The sequence below is a fragment of the Cinclus cinclus genome, chromosome 27 (assembly GCF_963662255.1).
Source record: "Cinclus cinclus chromosome 27, bCinCin1.1, whole genome shotgun sequence".
Classification (NCBI taxonomy): Eukaryota; Metazoa; Chordata; class Aves; order Passeriformes; family Cinclidae; genus Cinclus; species Cinclus cinclus.
In genome coordinates this window covers 5859934-5879181 of record NC_085072.1, presented here as the reverse complement: position 1 = coordinate 5879181, position 19248 = coordinate 5859934, and the positions used below count along the sequence as shown (strand labels likewise).

General features: G+C 55.9%; 2 protein-coding genes across 2 annotated transcripts; one reads left to right on the top strand and one right to left on the bottom strand.

Moving 5' to 3' along the window:
• Positions 1 to 1532: 1532 nt before the first annotated feature.
• On the bottom strand, positions 1533 to 11413 carry PSMA5 (proteasome 20S subunit alpha 5). Its single transcript, XM_062509458.1, has 9 exons — positions 11274 to 11413; positions 10219 to 10285; positions 8447 to 8573; positions 7048 to 7115; positions 6378 to 6485; positions 6236 to 6294; positions 5438 to 5540; positions 4375 to 4461; positions 1533 to 1803 (listed from the first exon to the last, which is right to left on the bottom strand). Exons 1-9 carry the CDS (start codon positions 11300 to 11302, stop codon positions 1726 to 1728), a joined length of 726 nt encoding a protein of 241 aa, XP_062365442.1. The 5' UTR covers positions 11303 to 11413; the 3' UTR covers positions 1533 to 1725.
• Positions 11414 to 12352: 939 nt separating this feature from the next.
• On the top strand, positions 12353 to 16917 carry SYPL2 (synaptophysin like 2). Its single transcript, XM_062509537.1, has 6 exons — positions 12353 to 12403; positions 13043 to 13114; positions 14466 to 14584; positions 15141 to 15342; positions 15425 to 15616; positions 16789 to 16917. Exons 1-6 carry the CDS (start codon positions 12353 to 12355, stop codon positions 16915 to 16917), a joined length of 765 nt encoding a protein of 254 aa, XP_062365521.1.
• The last annotated feature ends 2331 nt before the right edge of the window (positions 16918 to 19248 follow it).

Below are 19248 nucleotides of genomic sequence, written 5' to 3'. Positions count from 1 at the left end.
TGGGGCGATGGAACGGGGATAAAAGAGCTCTGGAATGATGGAACGGGGATAAAGGAGCTCTGGGGCGATGGAACAGGGATAAAAGAGCTCTGGGGCGATGGAACGGGGATAAAGGAGCTCTGGGGCGATGGAACGGGGATAAAAGAGCTCTGGGATGAGGGAACTGGGATAAAGGGAAGCTATGGGAGGTCCAAGTCCCAGATTTCCCTCAGGCAGTGTCCTGGCGCTCATTCCCAGCCGTTCAGGATGGGCCGGGTCCCATTCTAGAGCCATCCCAAATGGGCTGTGGGATGAGCAGTGGCACAGCACTCCAAATCTGATGAGCCAGAGCCAGGCTGACTCCCCACATCCAGGCTCCAAGGATTGTCTTCCCAAAGGACCAAAGTCCATTAATGGACAATTTGATTCTACCTGCAGGGACAGGTGTTGGGCAGCACCTGCTGATCCGATTTGTTCCCTTTAAACAGTGCTGGAAGAGGAGATGCTCACAGGAATTTCGGGAGGAGGGCACCGGGCTATGCTGAAACTGAGGTCATGCAAGGACTGAGTTTCCAGACCTTGCTTCCCTTCCTGAATCCATCTGGCAATGGTAAGAGAGGGAAAACCAACAGGACACACATTCTTCTTTCTGGAAAAGGCAGAGGCTGGAGGTGGGGGGAGATGGGCTTTGTCAGCTCTTGAAACACATTTCCTCATTTCCTGCATTATGTTGGGGGAAATGTCCCTATTTCCCAGGATTACCCCTGTCCCAGCTATATCCAGTTCTTCCACACCAGACACTGCTCCTTGGTTCAGGGTGATATTGTAATTTATCCTGAAATTGTAATTTAAAATTGTAATTTATCCTGGAATTTTATTTCCAAGGCTCTGCCCTTCTGAGGGCAGCCCAGAGCCAGCCTCCAGGATTGAGGCAGAGCTGGCTTTCCCCACAACCATGCTTTTATAGGAAAACACTATTTTAATCCTAATTCATTCCCTTATCAGACCCATCTTTGATTCCCGGACATTGTTTTGAGGACACAGAGAGAGATTTTTGCTGGAGAACAAAAATTTAAGTGGGATAAGCAGGAATTTTCTGGTGAAAAATAGGGTTAACTGTCAAAACTCAGTGGTGCCTGTAGGATTTTAGTGGTGAGGGGCTGTCCCAGCCCATTATCCCTGTTTCTCCTTGGTGGGCTCTGATCTGTCAGTTTTTTTGGATTTTTTTCAAGCCCTACCAGAAGGAAACACAAACCCCAAGGCTGATTGTAGATTTCTTTGTAGGGAAAGAGATAGAGCTCCAGGAACATTTTTAGAGATAAAAAACACTGGAGAAGGAGGGAGGAATGCACTGAACAGATTAAAAACTCTCATTTTTTAAAAAGAGGCATGGAATGACACCTGGATTTCCCCATGGACAGCACCACGAGAGGGAGACTCACTGCTGCAGCAGACCTGGCAGTGCCCTTGGCACGGCTGCTGTCCTGATCCACCCCCACTTTCAGCTCCAAATCCCTGCCTGCCCACCTTTTCTCCCCTGCTGAGGAGCCCAATGAGAGTAACAAAATGATTTATTTCATTCCCTCCTCCAGCAAAGCCCAGTTCTGTCCAGAAAGGGCAAAAAACCTCTGGAGTTGGCAGGAGCAGCAGGTGCTGTGGGGAGGGAAGTCCCAGGAGCTGGGTGAACTGCACCAGTTCCTTTGGTCAGGGCAGGGGCTTGAGCTTTTGGGGACCTCTCCCTCTTTTTCAAATATCCTTGATGACCTCCTCAAGCTCCTCTTTTGTGTACATGTGGAATTTCATCCCAGGCTCCACCGTGGCAAGCTGGAAGAGAAGGAACAAGGGGTTAAGGGTGGTTGAGGAAAGCAGGGAGCAGCTGTTCCTTCTTCTGATCTGCCAGACCAGCAGGATCATTCCAGCCTGGAACATGCTCCATGATTCCCTAAAATAGCTGCTTGCTGCACAAATAGCTTTGAATTGACTCAGTCTCCTCAGAGGAGCAGCACAGAGAATTTTAGTGGGAACGGGCAGGCACTGCTCCCATTTGATGGGGGAAAAACCCTCAAAACCTCCCAGGAGAGAATTCCTGCCTCTCCAAAGGATTCCTCTCCCCCAGGAGCCAAGGGGATAAATGCTGGCCTGTCTTGGAGCTGAGGGGACTCAGAGTTGGCTCAGGGAAACTGAGGCAGAGATCTCTAAGGAAAACAGGGACAACACAGTGTCAGGGCATACAGCCAAAACATTCCAGAAGCAGCACCAAGGATGAGGAATACTTGAATGACAAGCCTGGAAGAGAAACAGGAGCAGAAATATTCACACCTGGCTCAGGGATGGGAGTCCAAAACAGGGACAGCTGTGCCAGTGGAAATGCCCAGGCTCCAGAGAGAGTTGGGATGCCCTGGAATGAGCTGGGGTGTCCTCTAGCAGGCTGGGATGGGACAGGGGATGGCTGGGATGGGGACAGGAACTGGCTAGGATGCTTCTGAACTCACAGGCTCTGGGCACATGGTTTGACTCTCCAGGGATCAAAGTCTATGGATGCAACCAATAAGCTGAAGGAAAGCTCTGGAGCATCCCAGCAGATCCCAGAGCTCTTCTGAGGTGACTTCTCACAAACCCCCCCTTCACCAGCACAAGAGAAAGGACCTGATCCAGGGTCAGGGAGGTTCCACGAGGTGTTTTTCCAAGTGGAAACATCCCAACACTCAGCCTGAGAGCTCCTACCAGCCCAGGTTTCACCCAGAACTCTCAGACAAGGTGGAGACACTTGGAGATGCCACTTCAGGCCCCTCAAATCATGGAGTGGTTTGGGCTGGAAGGGACCTTAAAGCTCATCCAGTCTCAGCCCTGCCATGGGCAAGGACACCTTCCACTGTTCCAGGCTGCTCCTTGGAAACTTCCAGGGAGGGGGCAGCCATAGCTTCTCTGGGCACCAAACCACCTGTGTAGGGACTGGACTGATCCTGGGCCCAACCAATCTCAACAAGACCCAGATTTATGCACCAAAAGCAGCTCTAAATACTGAAAAAACCTTTATGAACACCCAAAAACAGCAGAGACACCAATTCGTTTGCTCTTCCACCTCCACCTCCCCCAACCTGTCCCTCACCCTACCAAAGCTTCACTCCACCAATCCCTGACAGGCTTCACAGGGAAGTCACTAATTAAAACGGTGAAGTTCTTTCAGGCTTCTGACCTTCACCACCAATGGATTTAACTCTTCCACAACCACACTTTCCCTCTTCTCTTTGTTCCTAGATGGAAAATGCCACAGCAGTGTGGTTGAAGCCAAGAAATGGGAGAGGCACATACTTCTAGGAAGCAAAGAGCTCTTCAGGTGGCAGATTTTCAGCCAGGGGTGACTTGAGTCAATAGAAACCTTTTAATCCTCAGCACATTCCTGCTGTCCTTCCCCCCAGCACGATTCCACCCCACCCCAGGGCCGTGCCAAGCACAGTTAAGCCCTGTTAAACAGGGATATGACATCAGGATACTGTACACATTCTTCTGCCTGCACTGTACCAGGAAAAAAATGTATGGCTAAGGGCTGGAAGAGCACCTGGGAAAGAACTTGCAGCTGCAGGGCATGATTTTGGGACAGAGTATCCAAGTTTTCATGTGCTGTTGGCTTTCCCCTCCAAAGAAAGTTGGTCAATCCCACCAGGAATGGTCTCCCCACAGCAACATTTAACACAAAAGTGGGGTGAATACCTAGAGGCTGTTTGGGAAAAGGTTTCCCAGCACTCAGAGGGAAGGAATGGGAGGAGAGAGCAGCTCAGGAGCTGGAATGCCACACTTTGGAAAGGTCTGGTGTCTCATAACCCACCCAAAATAGAAGCAAATTCTATCCACCAGCCTGACTTCTCATCTCCCAGTTACCCCACCCAATCCAAAGGATTTGTACCTTACCCACCCAAAAAGGAGTCTATGGGGCAGGTCTGGGGGTCCAGCATCCCCAGGTCTGTGGGTACTGCCTGCCCCCAGGCTTCCAAGGGCACAACCATTCCTGGAGGATCCTTGTTGTTCCCACTGTCCAAGGGATTTTTGGCGCTGCCCCAGGACTAATATAGCAGCCCAGGAGCTGGGTAGCTTTCATTCCTTCTAGTATTACAAGCAGCAAGGCAAAAAAGAATGGCTAGATCAGGGGAAGAACAAGCAGTCTGGGTGGGATGTTGGGTTCTGCTGACTAGAGAAGGTCAAAGAATCCCTTCTGCTCATCATTGATTAGCCAGCAAAACAGACTCTGTACCTCTGGAAGGGAAAAGTTTCAACTTTTCCAAAATGCCCCACAGGATATGATGAAAATGGCAGAAACATCTCCAGCAGTTGGCTCAGGAAGCCCTGAGCTGCTCCATTCCTTGCTCCAGGGGCAACCCTGACTCCAGGAGGACTCACCTCGATGTTGGTGGCATTTAGTTTCTCCTCCATGACTTGTTTCAGGATGACCAGGGAAGATTTGATAGCTTCCTTTAGCGTCATGGACTGGAAAACAAATGGCTCATGGATTACATGCTGCAGGCTCAGGACAGGACCCTCTCCCTCCCCTCTCCCAAATCCCTTGAGCCAGGCAGCCAAAGGAGCAGCTTATCAAGGGATCTGCAGCATCCCTGGGAGACTGGAGCAGGCAGGGCAGGGATATCCACAGGGACAGTGAAACCCTGCCTTTCTGAGGTTTAAAAATGGTTCATTTGGGTACATAAATCTGATGGGATTGCAATAGGAGGGGCTGTTTCTCTAACAATTTCCTCCCAAAAAGCCACATTCCCTCTAGGCAGAAGCCTCTGTGCTGCATTTAATCTGATAAATCCCATGCATCCCTAGAGCCAGAGGAATGTGCAGCACAGCTGTGTTTCACTAACTTTGCACTTGAAAAAGGGTTGACAATCCAGGGAGTCCAGAATTTGGGTAATTTGGAGAATTCTGGTGAACAAATGAGTCTTTCAAGCCACCATCACTACTTGTGCTTTTCATTAGGGTTTGGTTTCTCACCACCTAAAACAGGCAACTCCCTCCTCATGGGGGAAAAAATTGCTATTTAATACCAAACATGACCAGAACATCCAGCACAAAAGCTGTTCCCTTCCTTGGTGAGGCGAAGGTGTTGGATGCTGGAAGCTCAGGATGCTTCCAGCTGTATCCACACAGAGCCCGATGCTGACAGCAGCACTCAGAGCTCAGTTTTTATTTATAGAGAATTTCCTGACATGGCCTTAATTATCTCACAGGCAGAGAGCAGCCCCTCAGAGAGCAGCTGCTGGGAGCAGCTCTACTCGTAAAGATCCTCAGCACCTACTCACAGGATCCACTGCTGAGGAGTGATCCTGCCCTGAGCAGCTCAGGCACCTCCTCTCCAGCCCAGTCCTAAATCCTCACTGGGGAGGGAATTAGGGGATCCCGGTAGGTGGTGAAATACCCCAGACCCATGAGATGTGACCCCAATCCCAAATCCAGCCCTTACCTTGTGGTAAACCTCTTGCAGGGAGCTCTGGGCTCCCTCCGAGGCGGAGCCGATGGCTCTGGCATCGCACTGCACGAACGTTCCCGAGGGATCCATGTGGAACCTGCAGGGACAGGGGGTAACTACCTGCACCCCATCTCACCCTGGGGTACCCCAAGGACTCTCTCACCAGCCCTCCAGAGCTTCCTGCACAGCTCGAGCTGGGATTCATCCCCAAGAGCTCCAGGCTGGCAACTTACACATTCTGATACTGCCCTCTTTCCTCAGACAACCATTTTCCTTTGGATTTCCCATCTTATCCTGGTTTTTTTTTGTTTACATAAATTCAGCAAGTTTTCCCTGCTGGAAGGCAGACCTGACTGGACAGGCTCTGCCAAGCCTTTCCCACTTCCAGTGGGGCCATTTGGAGCCATGAGTTCAGGTTACAGCTGCTCCAACACCTCCCCAAGGAATGTCACATGGATTATGTTACTGGTGGCTCTGCTGGTCCTTTAGGGAAAGGTAAGAATACACTCAAGACCAGGAGAGCTTTAACACTTCCCTCCTCCCCAGGAAACCACATTTTTAACTTAAAAAAAGCAAGGGTTTGGGGAAGATACGATGTTTTTTCCAATGTCAAACAGTCAGATGAGACTCTGGAAAGGGTTTAACAGGATTAACAAGCATATCAGGGACATAATGGGATAAACCCCGAGGGTTTGGCTTAAGGAAAATCCCAGAATCAAATAGTTAAAAACACCCTGGGAATTTTGCAGTGGAGGTTTGGTCTTTTCCCTGGATTAAGAGAGGGGAACTCACAGCTGGGGTCCCTTCTCATCCACTCCTCCAAAGAGCAGAGCGACACCGAACGGGCGGGACTGTGGGAGAAAGGAGGGGATGGCTCAGACAAAGGCAGGGAAAGGGGGGTTCCCCAGCACCCCCCAATCCCCCTGGATCCCACCATGGCTCCTGGATCAGCATCTTCCTCCCCAAACTGCAGGGCCAGGTTAGACACAGCCTGTGTCACACTCTCCACCGTCATCGTCTCGTTGTAGGTGAACCAGTGATTCTGCAATAAAATCCAAATAAAGATTCCCATTATCCCCATGTTCCCAAAATATGATGCCCCTGCATGGCTGAGGTGGGGTGAGACCCTGTGTGGACACAATGATAATTTCCCTATGGAACTCGGGGCACAGCCAGTTCTCCCATGGAAGCATCAGTGAGAGCAGGATGTACAAAAATCCACAGAAATTTTCGGAATACCAAGGCCTTGGGATGCTAATAGGGAAATGCAAGGTTGAAGGGCTTTATCTCAATATCTGCTTTGGAACTAATGCGTTATCCACACATAGGGGGTGCAAAAGTGCTGATTTGCAGGAGAAAACACCAGGAAAATACTTTGCTGCAGCACAGATTTGTATCTGGGACCCCAAAGCACCTGAGGCACCCAGGAAATTTAAGAGGATAAAAAGAAAACCACTATATCCAGTATTTTGCTAGAACAGTCAGACAGCCCCTGAGCTCCCAGCAAGCCTCCAGCTTCCCAGCAACTTCTTTGATGGAATGATCTTCCCTTTCCCAGGACTTTCTAGGAGTTCTGGGATTTGTGCTGCTATGTCAGATCTTACCTGAGTCTCCACTCTGGCCTTGTCAATTAAAGTCTTTGCATCAGCTATTAGGCCACTCATAGCACACCCTGGAAGGGAAAGGGGAAACAGGAGTCATTCCACCCCTTATTTGGGATGTGTTTTCCCTCAGACTGCCCAAAGCACAAAGGGCTGCAGGGAGAAGTTGGTTCCTGAGTATGAAGGTGGGGAAGAAATCTGTCCCACTGTGCTGGGCACTGGCAAAGCCACACCTGGAATCCTGGGAATAGTTTTGGGTTTCTCACAAGGACCTTGAGGGGCCAGAGCATGTCCAGAGAAGGGAGCAGAGCTGGGAAAGGGTCTGGAGCACCAGGAAGAGCTGAGGGGGCTGGGGAAGGGGCTCAGCCTGGAGCAAAGGAGGCTCAGGGGGGACCTTGTGGCTCTGCACAACTCCCTGACAGGAGGGGCAGTGAGGGGGTCGGGCTCTGCTGCCAGGAACAGGACAAGAGGAAACAGCCTCAAGCTGTGCCAGGGGAGGTTCCGGTTATCAGCTAAATTTTTTATGGGTATCAGGTAAATTTTTTTCATGGAAAGCATGGTGAGGAACTAGCACAGACTGCCCCTGTGTACAGTGGTGGACTCCCCATCCCCAGGGAATTCAAAAAGGGGGTTTTGAGCCCTGGGAAGAGTTCAAAAAGTGTGGATGTGGCACTTGGGGTCATGGATTAGCAGTGGCCTTGGTACAGTTGGACTCGATGATCTTAGAGGGCTTTGCCAGCCTCAAGGATTCTGTTGGATTGAAACAGATTTGCTGGGAAGGGCCCTGGCTGTCCCACAGCCAGCAGCTGCAGCAGGAGCCCCCAGCACAGATTCCAGTCTGGGAAGAGGGGGCTGCATCACAAGCTACTGAGAAGAGGAAATTGGACTCTTGGAGCTCCTCCCATGCCCATGGAGCAGCAACACGGGAATTTTGGAGGTTTCCTGCCTTTCAGGGTGACATATTTGGTCATGAGCCCATTGTGGGTCACTCAGGGAGTTGGTGGCTCCAGGATAGCATCAGTGATCCTGGAGAAACTGGCTCCGGTCAAGCCCACCATAATTCCCTGCCAGAGCTAAATTTGGAATGAGCTTTCATAAGGGAAGTCACTGAAGCAGGGGGCAGTGCTTCAGCTGCCTCTTTCTGCTTCCTGGAGCTACATTCTGTTTGCTTGGAGCCTGAAAAACCAGTGACCAGGAGCTGGTGTGCACTGGGAGAGATGAGCATTCCTGCTCCAGGCACAACTGCCTGCAGGGAGGGCTCATCCCAAAACAAAACTTCCCAAATTAAATCATAAATATCTAAATATTATATAATATTATCTTATAATAAATAATTCACAGTTTAGAAGTGCTCCCAGATCTGATCCAGAGGGTCCCCCAGGGCTGAATCCCTCCTCCATACCAATGTGGGAGTCGATCTCCACAATCTTCTCAATGCTGCTGGGCTCCATGAGGGGAGATGTGATCCTCTTTTCCACAGCCAGGCAAACTCCCTCTGAGGTCTGGATCCCAATGGCTGTGGAGCCCAGCTGCAAAACACCAACACAGGCTCCAGCTCACACAAACATCAGTGCTAGTTCTGACTCACTTGCAGGTGGGTTGATATGGAATCAGTTCCATCACACACACACACACAAACCCACTCTGGCTTTGCATGCTGGATTTTAAAGCGTATTCCCTGAGGCAGGAAATGGGAAAGGTGAAATCTATGTGATTCCCATGAGAAGCCAGTGGGGCTGCTGCACATCCTTCATCTTTCAAGCAACAGCAGTTTGTAGAGCCTGGTGAGTGTAAAAGGCCCTGGGAATTCTCCTCTGCCAGAGGGAAAAAAAAAATTTAAAAAAAAAAAAAAAAAATAGTTTGAAGAGTGAGAGAATTTCCCACATCAGTACAAATCCCCAGAGCTGCAGCTCTGACTTGGGCACTTGGCTTTCCATAAACTCCTGTTCTCCTCAGAGTCCCAGTCAGCAAGTTCCACCCTGGGACTGCAGGACATCTCAGTGTCACCAGGGCCACAAGCACAGGGACAAATCCTAAGGGCTCCTGGAAGCCCTTTTCTGGATCCTGCTGTGATCCCACCTTTTCTGGATCTTACCTCAATCACACCAACTCTCGCCTTGATTCTACCTTGATCCCACAGATCCCTGCCTCGAGCCCAACAGCCCCTACTTTGTTCCTATCTTGGCCACACCAACAGCCGCACTCGTCCCACTTTCATCCCACCATGATCTTACCAATGCTTTTCTGGATCTTATCAGCTCCTAATCTGGATCCCACCAGCCTTTATCTCAATCCTATTTAATCCAACCCCCATACTGGTCCTATCTTAACCCCACCAACAATTATCTTCATCCCACTTTGATCCCACCCTGCTCCCAGGACTTGCAGCTTTTCCACACCACAGAATTTCCTGGCAGAACTGTCCCAGCTGCAGTGTGGAATGCTCACTCCCAACATCCACTTCAACACACAGGGTTTAATTTTAACCCTAAGGTTCCCTGGAAAGCTACAGCCACAGGTATGGCAGGAGATCTGTTTTAACTTATCAAGTCAACATGGTTGCTAACATCCTCCTGGGAGCTTTAATTCCCAAGTCCTTGATAATTTTATTCATTTTTTCTGTTATATTGTTAATTTATTCATTTTAGTTCTCCAAGGAGCTAAAGCAACACAGGGAACCTGAAGTCAGGACCCTTCTCTCCAATACAAATACCTCAGAGCTTCTTCCCTTCATCACTTGACCTGTTTCTTCCAAATTTAAACTTATTACCAATCAACACCCATATTCTACCAATATAATAAACAGGGATATTTATCAATTAATGGTATTTAATCCCCAAAGGCCATTTGACCCTGCAAAGGTGGGTTTGCCCATAACAACCTTCATCTTCACATTTAAATCCACCCAAGATGCACTTTAGATTTGATTTGGGGATAAACAGCTTTTGATTGCATTTTGGTTGAGGATAAATCACTTGGTAGGACAGGGGAGGGAACATTCGACTGAACTCTGGGGAAAGTCAGTGGGTTTTAGTTCTTAATGAGCCATAAAAGAGCAGAGCTGTGGGATGTTTGGCTGGAGAAAACAGACACAGCCTGGATTAGTCCTGAACAATCAATACCTGGGGTTTGAAGGAGCCCCAGATATCACAGTTTGGAAACTTTTAAAAGTACCTTTATGGCCTCGATGGCATATTCCACCTGGAAGAGCCTCCCCTCTGGAGAGAATGTGTTCACACCCCTGCAAGAACAACACAGACAGAGTGAGAAGGACAGGAAACCAATGGAATGCACATCCTTGCTCAGGAGTGAAGCCACCTGGGCACAGGCAACACAGATGGGGCAGCAGGGACGTGTCCCCCTCAGCACAGGACAACCCCAGGGTCTGGATTCAGGATGTTCATGGACAAGAACACAAGGAAAGCTGGCAGGTCAAGTTGGAATGTCCCAGCACACTGTGGGTGCTGGAAGGCTTCAGAATCCAAAGGGCCCACCAGGAGCCACAGAAGTCTTGTTTTACCATGGAATCATGGAATCCTTGAGGTTGGAAAAGTCCTTTGGGATCACAGAGTTCAACCTTCCCCCCAGCATTGTCAAGGCCACCACTAATCCCCGTCCCAGGTACCACATCCACGTTTTTTTGAGTCCTTCCTGGGATGAAGACTTCACCATAGCCTTAGGCACGCAGAGTCAGGACTGGATAGCCCTTTCCATGAAAAAAATTCCCAATATCCAAACTAAACAACTGTGGCCCAACTTGAGGCTGTTCCCTCTCCTCCTGTCCCTGTTCCCTGGGAGCAGAGCCCGACTCCCCCCGGCTGTCCCCTCCTGTCAGGGAGTTGTGCAGAGCCACAAGGTTCCCCCTGAGCCTCCTTTTCTCCAGGATGAGCCCCTTCCCCAGCTCTCTCAGCTGCTCCTGGTGCTCCAGACCAAACCCTCCGTAGGTCCATTGCTCCCCACTGGACACACTCCTTTCCCTGCACGTGCCATGACATGACATCCCATCCCATCCCCACACATCAACCAAGAGCTCAGGAGCTCTCCCTGCCCTCGAGTCCATCCCATCCTGGCAGCCCCCGGTCCCGTGGCAAGGCCCAGCAACGCTGCAGGCTCCTGGCAGCTCTCGGTGCGAACCCAGTGCGGGAGATGCCGGTCGAGGCGCCCTGGACCGGTCGGGCCGCGCCGGGCGCAGGCCCGTGACTCAGCCGCGGGCGCGGGCGGACACTCACCGGTCGTACTCGGAGCGAGTGAGGAACATGACGGCGGGGCCGCGTGGTTCCAGGGGATCCCGGGGACTCCGGAGGTGCTGGGGAGACTCGGGGGTTCCAGGGACACCGGGACCGCCGTGGCCTCACCGGGGGCTGCAACGCCGCTTCCGGCCCTGAGCAGCACTTCCGCCCGCGCCGCCCTCCCATTGGACAGTGGCCCTGCCGTCCGGCCAATGGGAGGCAGGGAAGGCGGGATCAGCGCCTACGCGAGGGGCGGGGATTGGCGGCAGGGGGTGGGCGGGGGCATGGATTTGGGCGGGGCCAACGCTCGAGGGGCGTGAGCGGCTCCTTGGAGGCGTTGTCATAGAGCTGGGGAGATGGTGGAGGGGCGTGGTCTGAGCAGAGGGGGCGGGGCACGGCCTCGGGGGCAGGGCTGTGCTCTGGTGGGCGTGGTCATTAAGGGGCGGGATCAGAGCCGCAGGGGGCGGGGCCTGCGAGCGGGCACGGCGCGGAGCCGGGAGGGGTTCCCAGGAATGGGGACTCGGGAAGGGGGTACCGGGAAAGGGTACCGGGAAAGGGGATAGGGGAGGTGATACCAGGGATGGGATACCGAGAAGGGGGCACCGGGAAGAAGCTACGGGAGGTGGTGTCGGGAAGGGGCTCCGGGACGGGGTGCAGGGAAGAGAATACCGGATGAGATACCGGGAGGGGGGTGTTTGCCCCTGCGTCCCCCGGGGCCATACCGGCACCCCAACGCCCTGTACACGGTGCGAAGCGTTCAGCCTTCTTGCCGGCCCCGTCAGCGGCTCCCGGCGGGCTTCCCTCCCCACTCCAGCGCTCCCGACTGCCGGGGGATCGGAGGAGCCGGTGGACGGACGGACCCTCCCCGGGGGGCGCTGCGTATCCCGCACTGGCCGGAGGGCCTGGGGGCGGACCGGGGCTAGGGGCTGTCCCGGGGGGCCCGGGGCCGGCCCAGGGGCGCTGCCGGGGGCGGGGCGGTGCTGCCTGCCCCGAGGGCCGTGGGGTTCCTGGTGGCGGCTCCGCCAGCGGAGCCGTCCCAGCGGGTGGCGGAGGCAGCACCGACCGCCCCCGGCCCGGCCATGTCGGAGCCCGGCTCCCCCGCGGCCGGTGATAAAGCGCCCCGGCTCCAGGTAGGGCTCCGGTGCGTTCCCCTTCCCGGTGTCCGCGGCAGGCTCCCAGTGCAGCCCCTTGTGTCCCGGCACTGTTGACCGAGGAGACCCTCGGTGTGCCCCCGGTGTCCCGGTGCCGATCCCCCGATGGACGAGTCCATCGTGTTCCAGTGCCGACCTCCGGAGAAGCCCACAGTGTCCCGTTGCAGCCGCCCGGTGCGACCTGCGGTGCAGCCTCCTAGTGTCGCGGTGCAGCTCTCCGCTGTTCTGGTGCCGTGGCCGACGCCGTTCCCCGGTCCCCCAGGGCAGCTCCTGCCCCTGGCAATCCAGTTGCAGCCCCCCCCGTTTCCCCGGGGCATCCCCCAGTCCCCCGGTGCGGCCTCTCCGGTTCCCGGGACCGTCCCCCCGGTTTCCCGGAGTAGACCCCTCTCCACCGAGGTAGCCCCCAGCCCGGAGCGATCCCGTGCACAACAGCAGCAATCCCAATCCCGCTGTGGCAACCCGGGGTAGCCCACGGTGCAACCCCCCCCCCCCGTCCCCCCCGTCCCCCGGGTAGACCCCCGCTCCCCTGGTGCAGCCTCCCTACTTCCCGGAGCGGACCCCGGGGCAAGTCCCGGCACCGTCCCGGTGCTCCCTGGCTCCTGCCACTCTTTCCTGCAGGACCGTGTCCTTCGTGGGCTGCGCTGGGGCCGCCTCCAGGAGCCCCTGGGCTTCATCAAGGTGCTGGAATGGGTGAGTGACCCCCAGTGTGTCCCCCTACCCTGGACCTGATCCCGGACCCCTGTCACAGCCCCTTCCCCCTAACTGCTGGGTGCTGCTCCCCAAGGACCTGCTCCCCATAGATTTGCGGTGTTCAATTACTTTCCTGAAGCCCCCTCAGAACGGAGGAATCCCAGTGCTCCCACTGCCCCTCTGGAGCTTCCTGCACCCCATCAGCAGCCGGAGTGGACACCTCATTTGGGGGCTCCGGGGGAGGAAGGCAGCAGGGCCACATGGACGCCTGGGTTCAGGCCACGAGCCCCTCCCGGTCCTCCCCGGTGACCTTGAGCAGGTGGCACTGCCCAGCCGTGCCAAAGGGGACAGTGACATAGGGGTGTCAGGTCCCCACCATTCCCACGGGCTCAAGGGGCACTGGGTGGGTGGGTGGGGAAAGGGATTGAGGGTCAGTGAGTCCCAGGAAGGGGGACCCTGGAGACAGGGGGAGCCAAGTGCCCGCAGCTCTGCTCTGTCCTGGCCATGCCATGAATGGCTCCCTGTGAGATTGGATTTCAGGGTGGCATTTCTGCAGCTCAGCCTTGCCAGGGCTGGGGGGCTCCCGGGGGAAACTGAGGTACAAGGAGGACTCAGCCCTCTTTGGGCATCTCCCACCAGGAGGAGCCAGATGGAGGGGCTTTCCCTCAGTGCTACAGCTCTTTGGTTTGCATAATCCCACCCATGGAGGCTCTGGGCTCCACCTGCCATTGAGGCCACCATATGGGATCAGACCCCACATGCAAAGACAGCCCAAAAACAAAAACGAGGAGAAAAATCCCTGGAGGATCCACCAGTGCCACACATGGGGCTGCCCATCCCTGCAGTGTCAGGCCTGGCAGCTTAGATTCCCCATTTCACCCGGGAAGCTGGGAGCTGAGCCAGGAGGAGTTGTGGGAAAACACTTTGAGAATGGTGTTTTCCCGGAACCCTCACCCAAGAGATGAGGGCAGTGTGACTCCAGCTACAAGGGAGGGCAGTGCTGGCTCCTGGGGAGGGGACAACTCGGGGGGTCCTACCGTGGGGATGCTCCCAGCTGTCTGGAAACCCACTCTGGCACTCAGTATCCTGCCCAAAATTAAGGGGGGGGGGGGGGGGGGTCAGGGTGCGTTTGGCCTTGATGTCCCCATCCTCCACCCTCCCAAATATGACCCCCATCCTCAAATCCCAGTGCCAGTAGAATCCCAGTGTTGGAGGGAGGCACCTGAGACCAACAGCTAGGGGGTGGCAGCTTGACCATTACTCAGTGCAAGGGGATACAACTGACCCCCCAAGGATGAAAGGGGTCCCCTCAGGGCCTCAACCCCCCCAGACCCATTGTCCTCTCCTGTAGCTCTTTGCCATCTTCGCTTTCGGCTCCTGCGGCTCCTTCAGTGGTGAGACAGGAGCAACAGTGAAATGTGACAGTGGAGGCATGACAGCCATCAGCATCCAGTTTGGGTACCCCTTCAGGTGAGCGGGTGCTGAGCCCTGACACCACCCAGGACTGCCCCCAGACAGGCTGGGGGTGCTGGCCTGGGGTTAGACTCCCTTCGTGCTGGCAGGACCTCCATGGGAGCACAGCCATGGTCTCTGTGGTGCCATGCTCAGCTGGGGACTGTCCACACCCTGACACCATGGGACATCCCCTGGCTTCAGTTCCTGACACCATCCAGGGGGATTCTTGTTAATCATGGAAGACCTGGCTGGGGAAGGAGGGGAATTCTCAGTACTCAGGAAAGACCACAGGAATCCTGATTTATCTGGGAAGGCAATGATGCAGTTGGGCCAGATGAGAGTCATGGTTCTAGCCCCTTTCCTCTGCCACCAGCCCCATGCCCCGGCACTAGACCTTGGAAAAGAATCCGGGTTACAGCAGTGGATCTGTGCCCTCCACCCCAGCCTGGTTATTGTAGCTATCCCTGTTATCATCTCCATTGCCAGGGGACCTACCCAGCATGGTTATACCACCTACCCCCACCGTCCTCTCCATTCCCAGCCACCTGACACTCCCCTCCCTCTATCCCAGGTTATACCAGATTCCCTTTGGGATGCCGAATTGTGAGGATGAATCAGAAGCCCGCACCCTGTACCTCGTTGGTGATTTCTCCGCTCCCGCCGAGTTTTTCGTGACCCTGGGGGTCTTCTCCTTCCTCTACTCCATGGCGGCTCTGGTGCTCTACCTCCGCTTCCATTCCCTGTACACCGAAAACACAAAGCTCCCCTTCACAGTAAGGCAGGCTCATCCCTCGGGACATGTGAATCCAGCACCATGCCAGGATTGCAGCTGATCCCCGTCTCTCATCCTGGCAGGATTTCTGCGTCACCGTCTGCTTTGCCTTCTTCTGGCTGGTGGCAGCGGCGGCATGGGGCAAGGGGCTGAGCGACGTGAAGGCAGCCACGCGCCCCTCTGCCCTCATCGCTGCCATGGGGGTCTGCCAGGGCGATGGGGTGGTCTGCAACGCTGGCACCACGCCGGCCATGGGGCTGGCCAACATCTCAGTGGTGAGGGCCGCACGGGCACACACATGGGCGCACACATGGGCACACACGGCAAAACACTTGTCAGTTTTTTGGGGAGCACAGTTTAGGGGTTTCAAGCAGAGCTGAGCAGCACACGTGCACACACATACAACCCACAGGCTGTCAACCTGTGCCTATGAAGGCACAGCAGTGCACACACATGTTCACAGGACAGCACATACAGGTGCACACAGGTGTACGCTCACACACTCACGCCCTTGTGTGTGCACATTTGTGCCAGATTCCTGAGCTCAGCCAGGAGAGGGCAGTGGGAATGTGGACACACAGATGAAAATACAGGCACACTCATGGAAATGTGGGTGAAAACATTCCACAGCCACCTGCCTTGGTCCCGCAGGATGTGCGATCCACCCTGCACCCCCCAGCCATCAGGGACTCCCAGGATGAGATGGGTGGTGGTTATGAAGTCCCTGGCATTGTTGTTTGGGATCTGTGGGTGCATGATGTACATGGGGGCATAGGGCATGTGGGGTGCATGAGGCATATGGGGCTCGTGGGGTGCACGGGGTGGAGTGTATGAGGTGCATCTGGCATGTGGGTTGCATGGTGTACAGGAGGTGCATGAGGCACATGGGGCATACAGGGTCCATGGGATGCACAGGTTGCATGGCACATGTGGGGCATATGGGGTGCATAACGTGCAAGGGGTGCATGGAGCATATGGGGTGTATGGGGTACATGGGGGCACAGGATGTGGGTTACACATGGGTAACATGGGGCCCATGGGGTCCCTGGTGTCCAGTGGGGTGCATGGGATGGATGGGAATTATGGGGTATATGGGTGGACAGGGTACATATGATGTACATGGAGTGTAAGGAATGTATGGGGTGTATGCGGCACACACGATGTACAGGGTACATGGGGTTTAGGGAATGTATTGGGTGTATGGGGTGCATGGGGCACACACGATGTACAGGCTACATGGGGTTTAGGGAATGTATTGGGTGTATGGGGTGCATGGGGCACACACGATGTACAGGCTACATGGGGTTTAGGGAATGTATGGGGTGCTTGGAGGTCATGGGGTGCAGAGGGTATGTGGGGTGCTGGTGCTATGCTCCCTCACGGGTGCCCTGTAAGACCCTCTCCCTTCTCCTCTGTCCTCTCCCCTTTCCCCTTTCCTCTCCTGCAGCTCTTCGGGTTCCTCAACTTCCTGCTGTGGGCCGGGAACTGCTGGTTCGTGCTGCGGGAGACGCCGTGGCTGCGGCCGCCCGAGCCCCGCGACAGCGCGGCCGAGCAAGGCGCTATCGACAAGCAGTAGCCCCCGGGGGCCGACCCAGCCCGGGGGTCCCGCCCGGGCCCCGGAACCTCGCGCCGGCCGCCAGCCCGGGGACGGGGTGTCGCTGTCCCCGGGCTTGGAGCCACAGGGGTTTGGATGCTGAAGAGGGACACGGAACCTCGGGGGTCCCGCTTGTTGTCGGGGGCTCTTTGTGTCACCCCGGGGGCTCCGTGTCTGTATGGGGCGCATAAAGTCCTGGGTACCAGCTCTGGATTGCGGCTCCTGGTGTCTGCGGAGGTGTGGAGGTGCGCACAGCCCTGGGTGAGGCACGCACGCCCCTGGGCATCCCGGTTCGTGTAGGGATAAACTAGTCCCCATCTTTGGGACAGGGTTAACTGTGTTAACCTCAGATCAGTAATGCGCTAATGGAGGGTCCCAGACAGGTAACAGGGGACCCCAGACCAGTAAAAGGATAATCGGGAGCCCCAGTCTGGTATTGGGATAATATTGGGAGCACCACTCCAGTGTAAAGGATCACCCGGGACCCCAGCCTGCTATGGAAATAATGGTAAGGAGTCCCAGCTCCATATAGGGATAATAGGGAACTCCAGGCCATCAGAAGGGTAAGGGGTATAGGCATAACGGGGATCCCCAGCCCATTACAGGAATAACCTAGAACCTCAGCCTTGTATGGCAACACCCTGGGCTCACAGCCCAGTACCGAAATAATTGTACCAGACCCCAGTCCGTTATGGGAATAACTGGGATTCCGGGTGCGGTATGGGGGATAACAGGGAACCCAAACCGAGTATAGGGATACCGAATGCCCCTAACCTGTTATAAGGATACCGGGTTCCCCCATCCCCGTATAGAGATAACAGGAGACCCAGCCTGGTATAGGCGTCACTTGGGACCCCCAGGCCAGTGCGAGATTCCGGGCGCCCCATGCCGGTACCGGGGTCCCGGGTGCCCCATGCCGGTGCGAACTCCCCGGGGTCGGGCCGGGCGGGGGTCGCGCCGGGACTACAGTACCCATGGTGCCGCGGGGCGGGCGGGGCGCGCGGCGCATGCGCGGGGCGGGGGCGGCGCGGGGGGGCGGCGGTGCCGCGGCGGCGGCGGCGGCGATGGCGGCGGAGCGGCGGCCGGTGCCCGGCCTGGACGAGTTCGCGGGGCAGAGCTGGAGCGCCTGGGTGGAGCGGGCCGGGCCGCCTGCCGACACTGGTGAGGGCGGCGGCAGCGGGGGGGGCTTCGCGACCGGGGCCGCGCCCGCCGACCCCCGGTCCGAGCGCCGCCGCGCGGCGGGCGGGCAGCGGCACCGGGAGAGGGGAGTCCGGCACCGGGAACCGGGATGCGGGGCATCCTGCACCGGGCGCTGGGAACGGGGCATCCTGCACTGGGAACCGGGAACGGAGCATCCTCCACCGGGCACTGGGAACCGAGAGCAGGTTCTGCACCGGGCAGCAGGAGCGGCTCGTTCTGCTCTGGGAACGGGGCACCGGCAACGGGGCATCCTGCGCTGGGCAGTGGGAAACAGGGCACTGGGAACCCTGTACTGGGCATCGACACCCAGCATCCGGTGCCAGGACCCGGGCGCATAGCAGAGGGTGCCGGGTCTGGATGCCCAGTGCAGGCTTCCCAGTGCCCAGGTTCTGGTGCTGGGTGCCCGGAGCAGGTTGTCCTGGCATGTCCTAGGATGTTCCCTGGCACTGAGAACTGGACACCTGGAATGAAGCATCCTGTACTAGCACCTGGCACTGGGAACAGGACAGCCAGACCTGGCACGCTGCATCGGGAACCAGACACTGGGAATGGGGCACCCTGTACTGGGAACCTTGGTAGTGGGAATGAGGCACCCTGCACTGGGAACCAGATACTGGGAATGGTGCACCCTGCACTGGGCACCGTGCGCTGGGAACCAGACAATGGCAATGGGGCACCCTGCCCCAGGAATGGGGCACCTTGCACTGGGAACCTGGTACTGGGAGTGGGGCTCCTTACACTGGGAACCAGACACTGGGAAAAGGCCGCCTTATACTCGGCACCTGGGATCTGGCACTGGCATCCAGACCTGGCACCCAGTACTGGGAACTGGGCACACAGCACTGATGAACGCACACTGGGGATGTGCCATCGGAACATGTGGAAACAGGAATTGGGCACCCAGCCCTGGGCACCGGACCATGGGAATAGGACATCCTGAAATGGGTACCTGGCACCAGGAAGTGGGCACTGGGAACCTTACACTAGGCATCCAGACCTGGCACCCAGCACTGAGCACTGGGAACTGGGAATGGGCATTTCCTGCACTGGGAATGTGGCATCCAGCACTGGACATCTGGCACCAGGAATTGGGACTGGGAACCTAGAACTGCA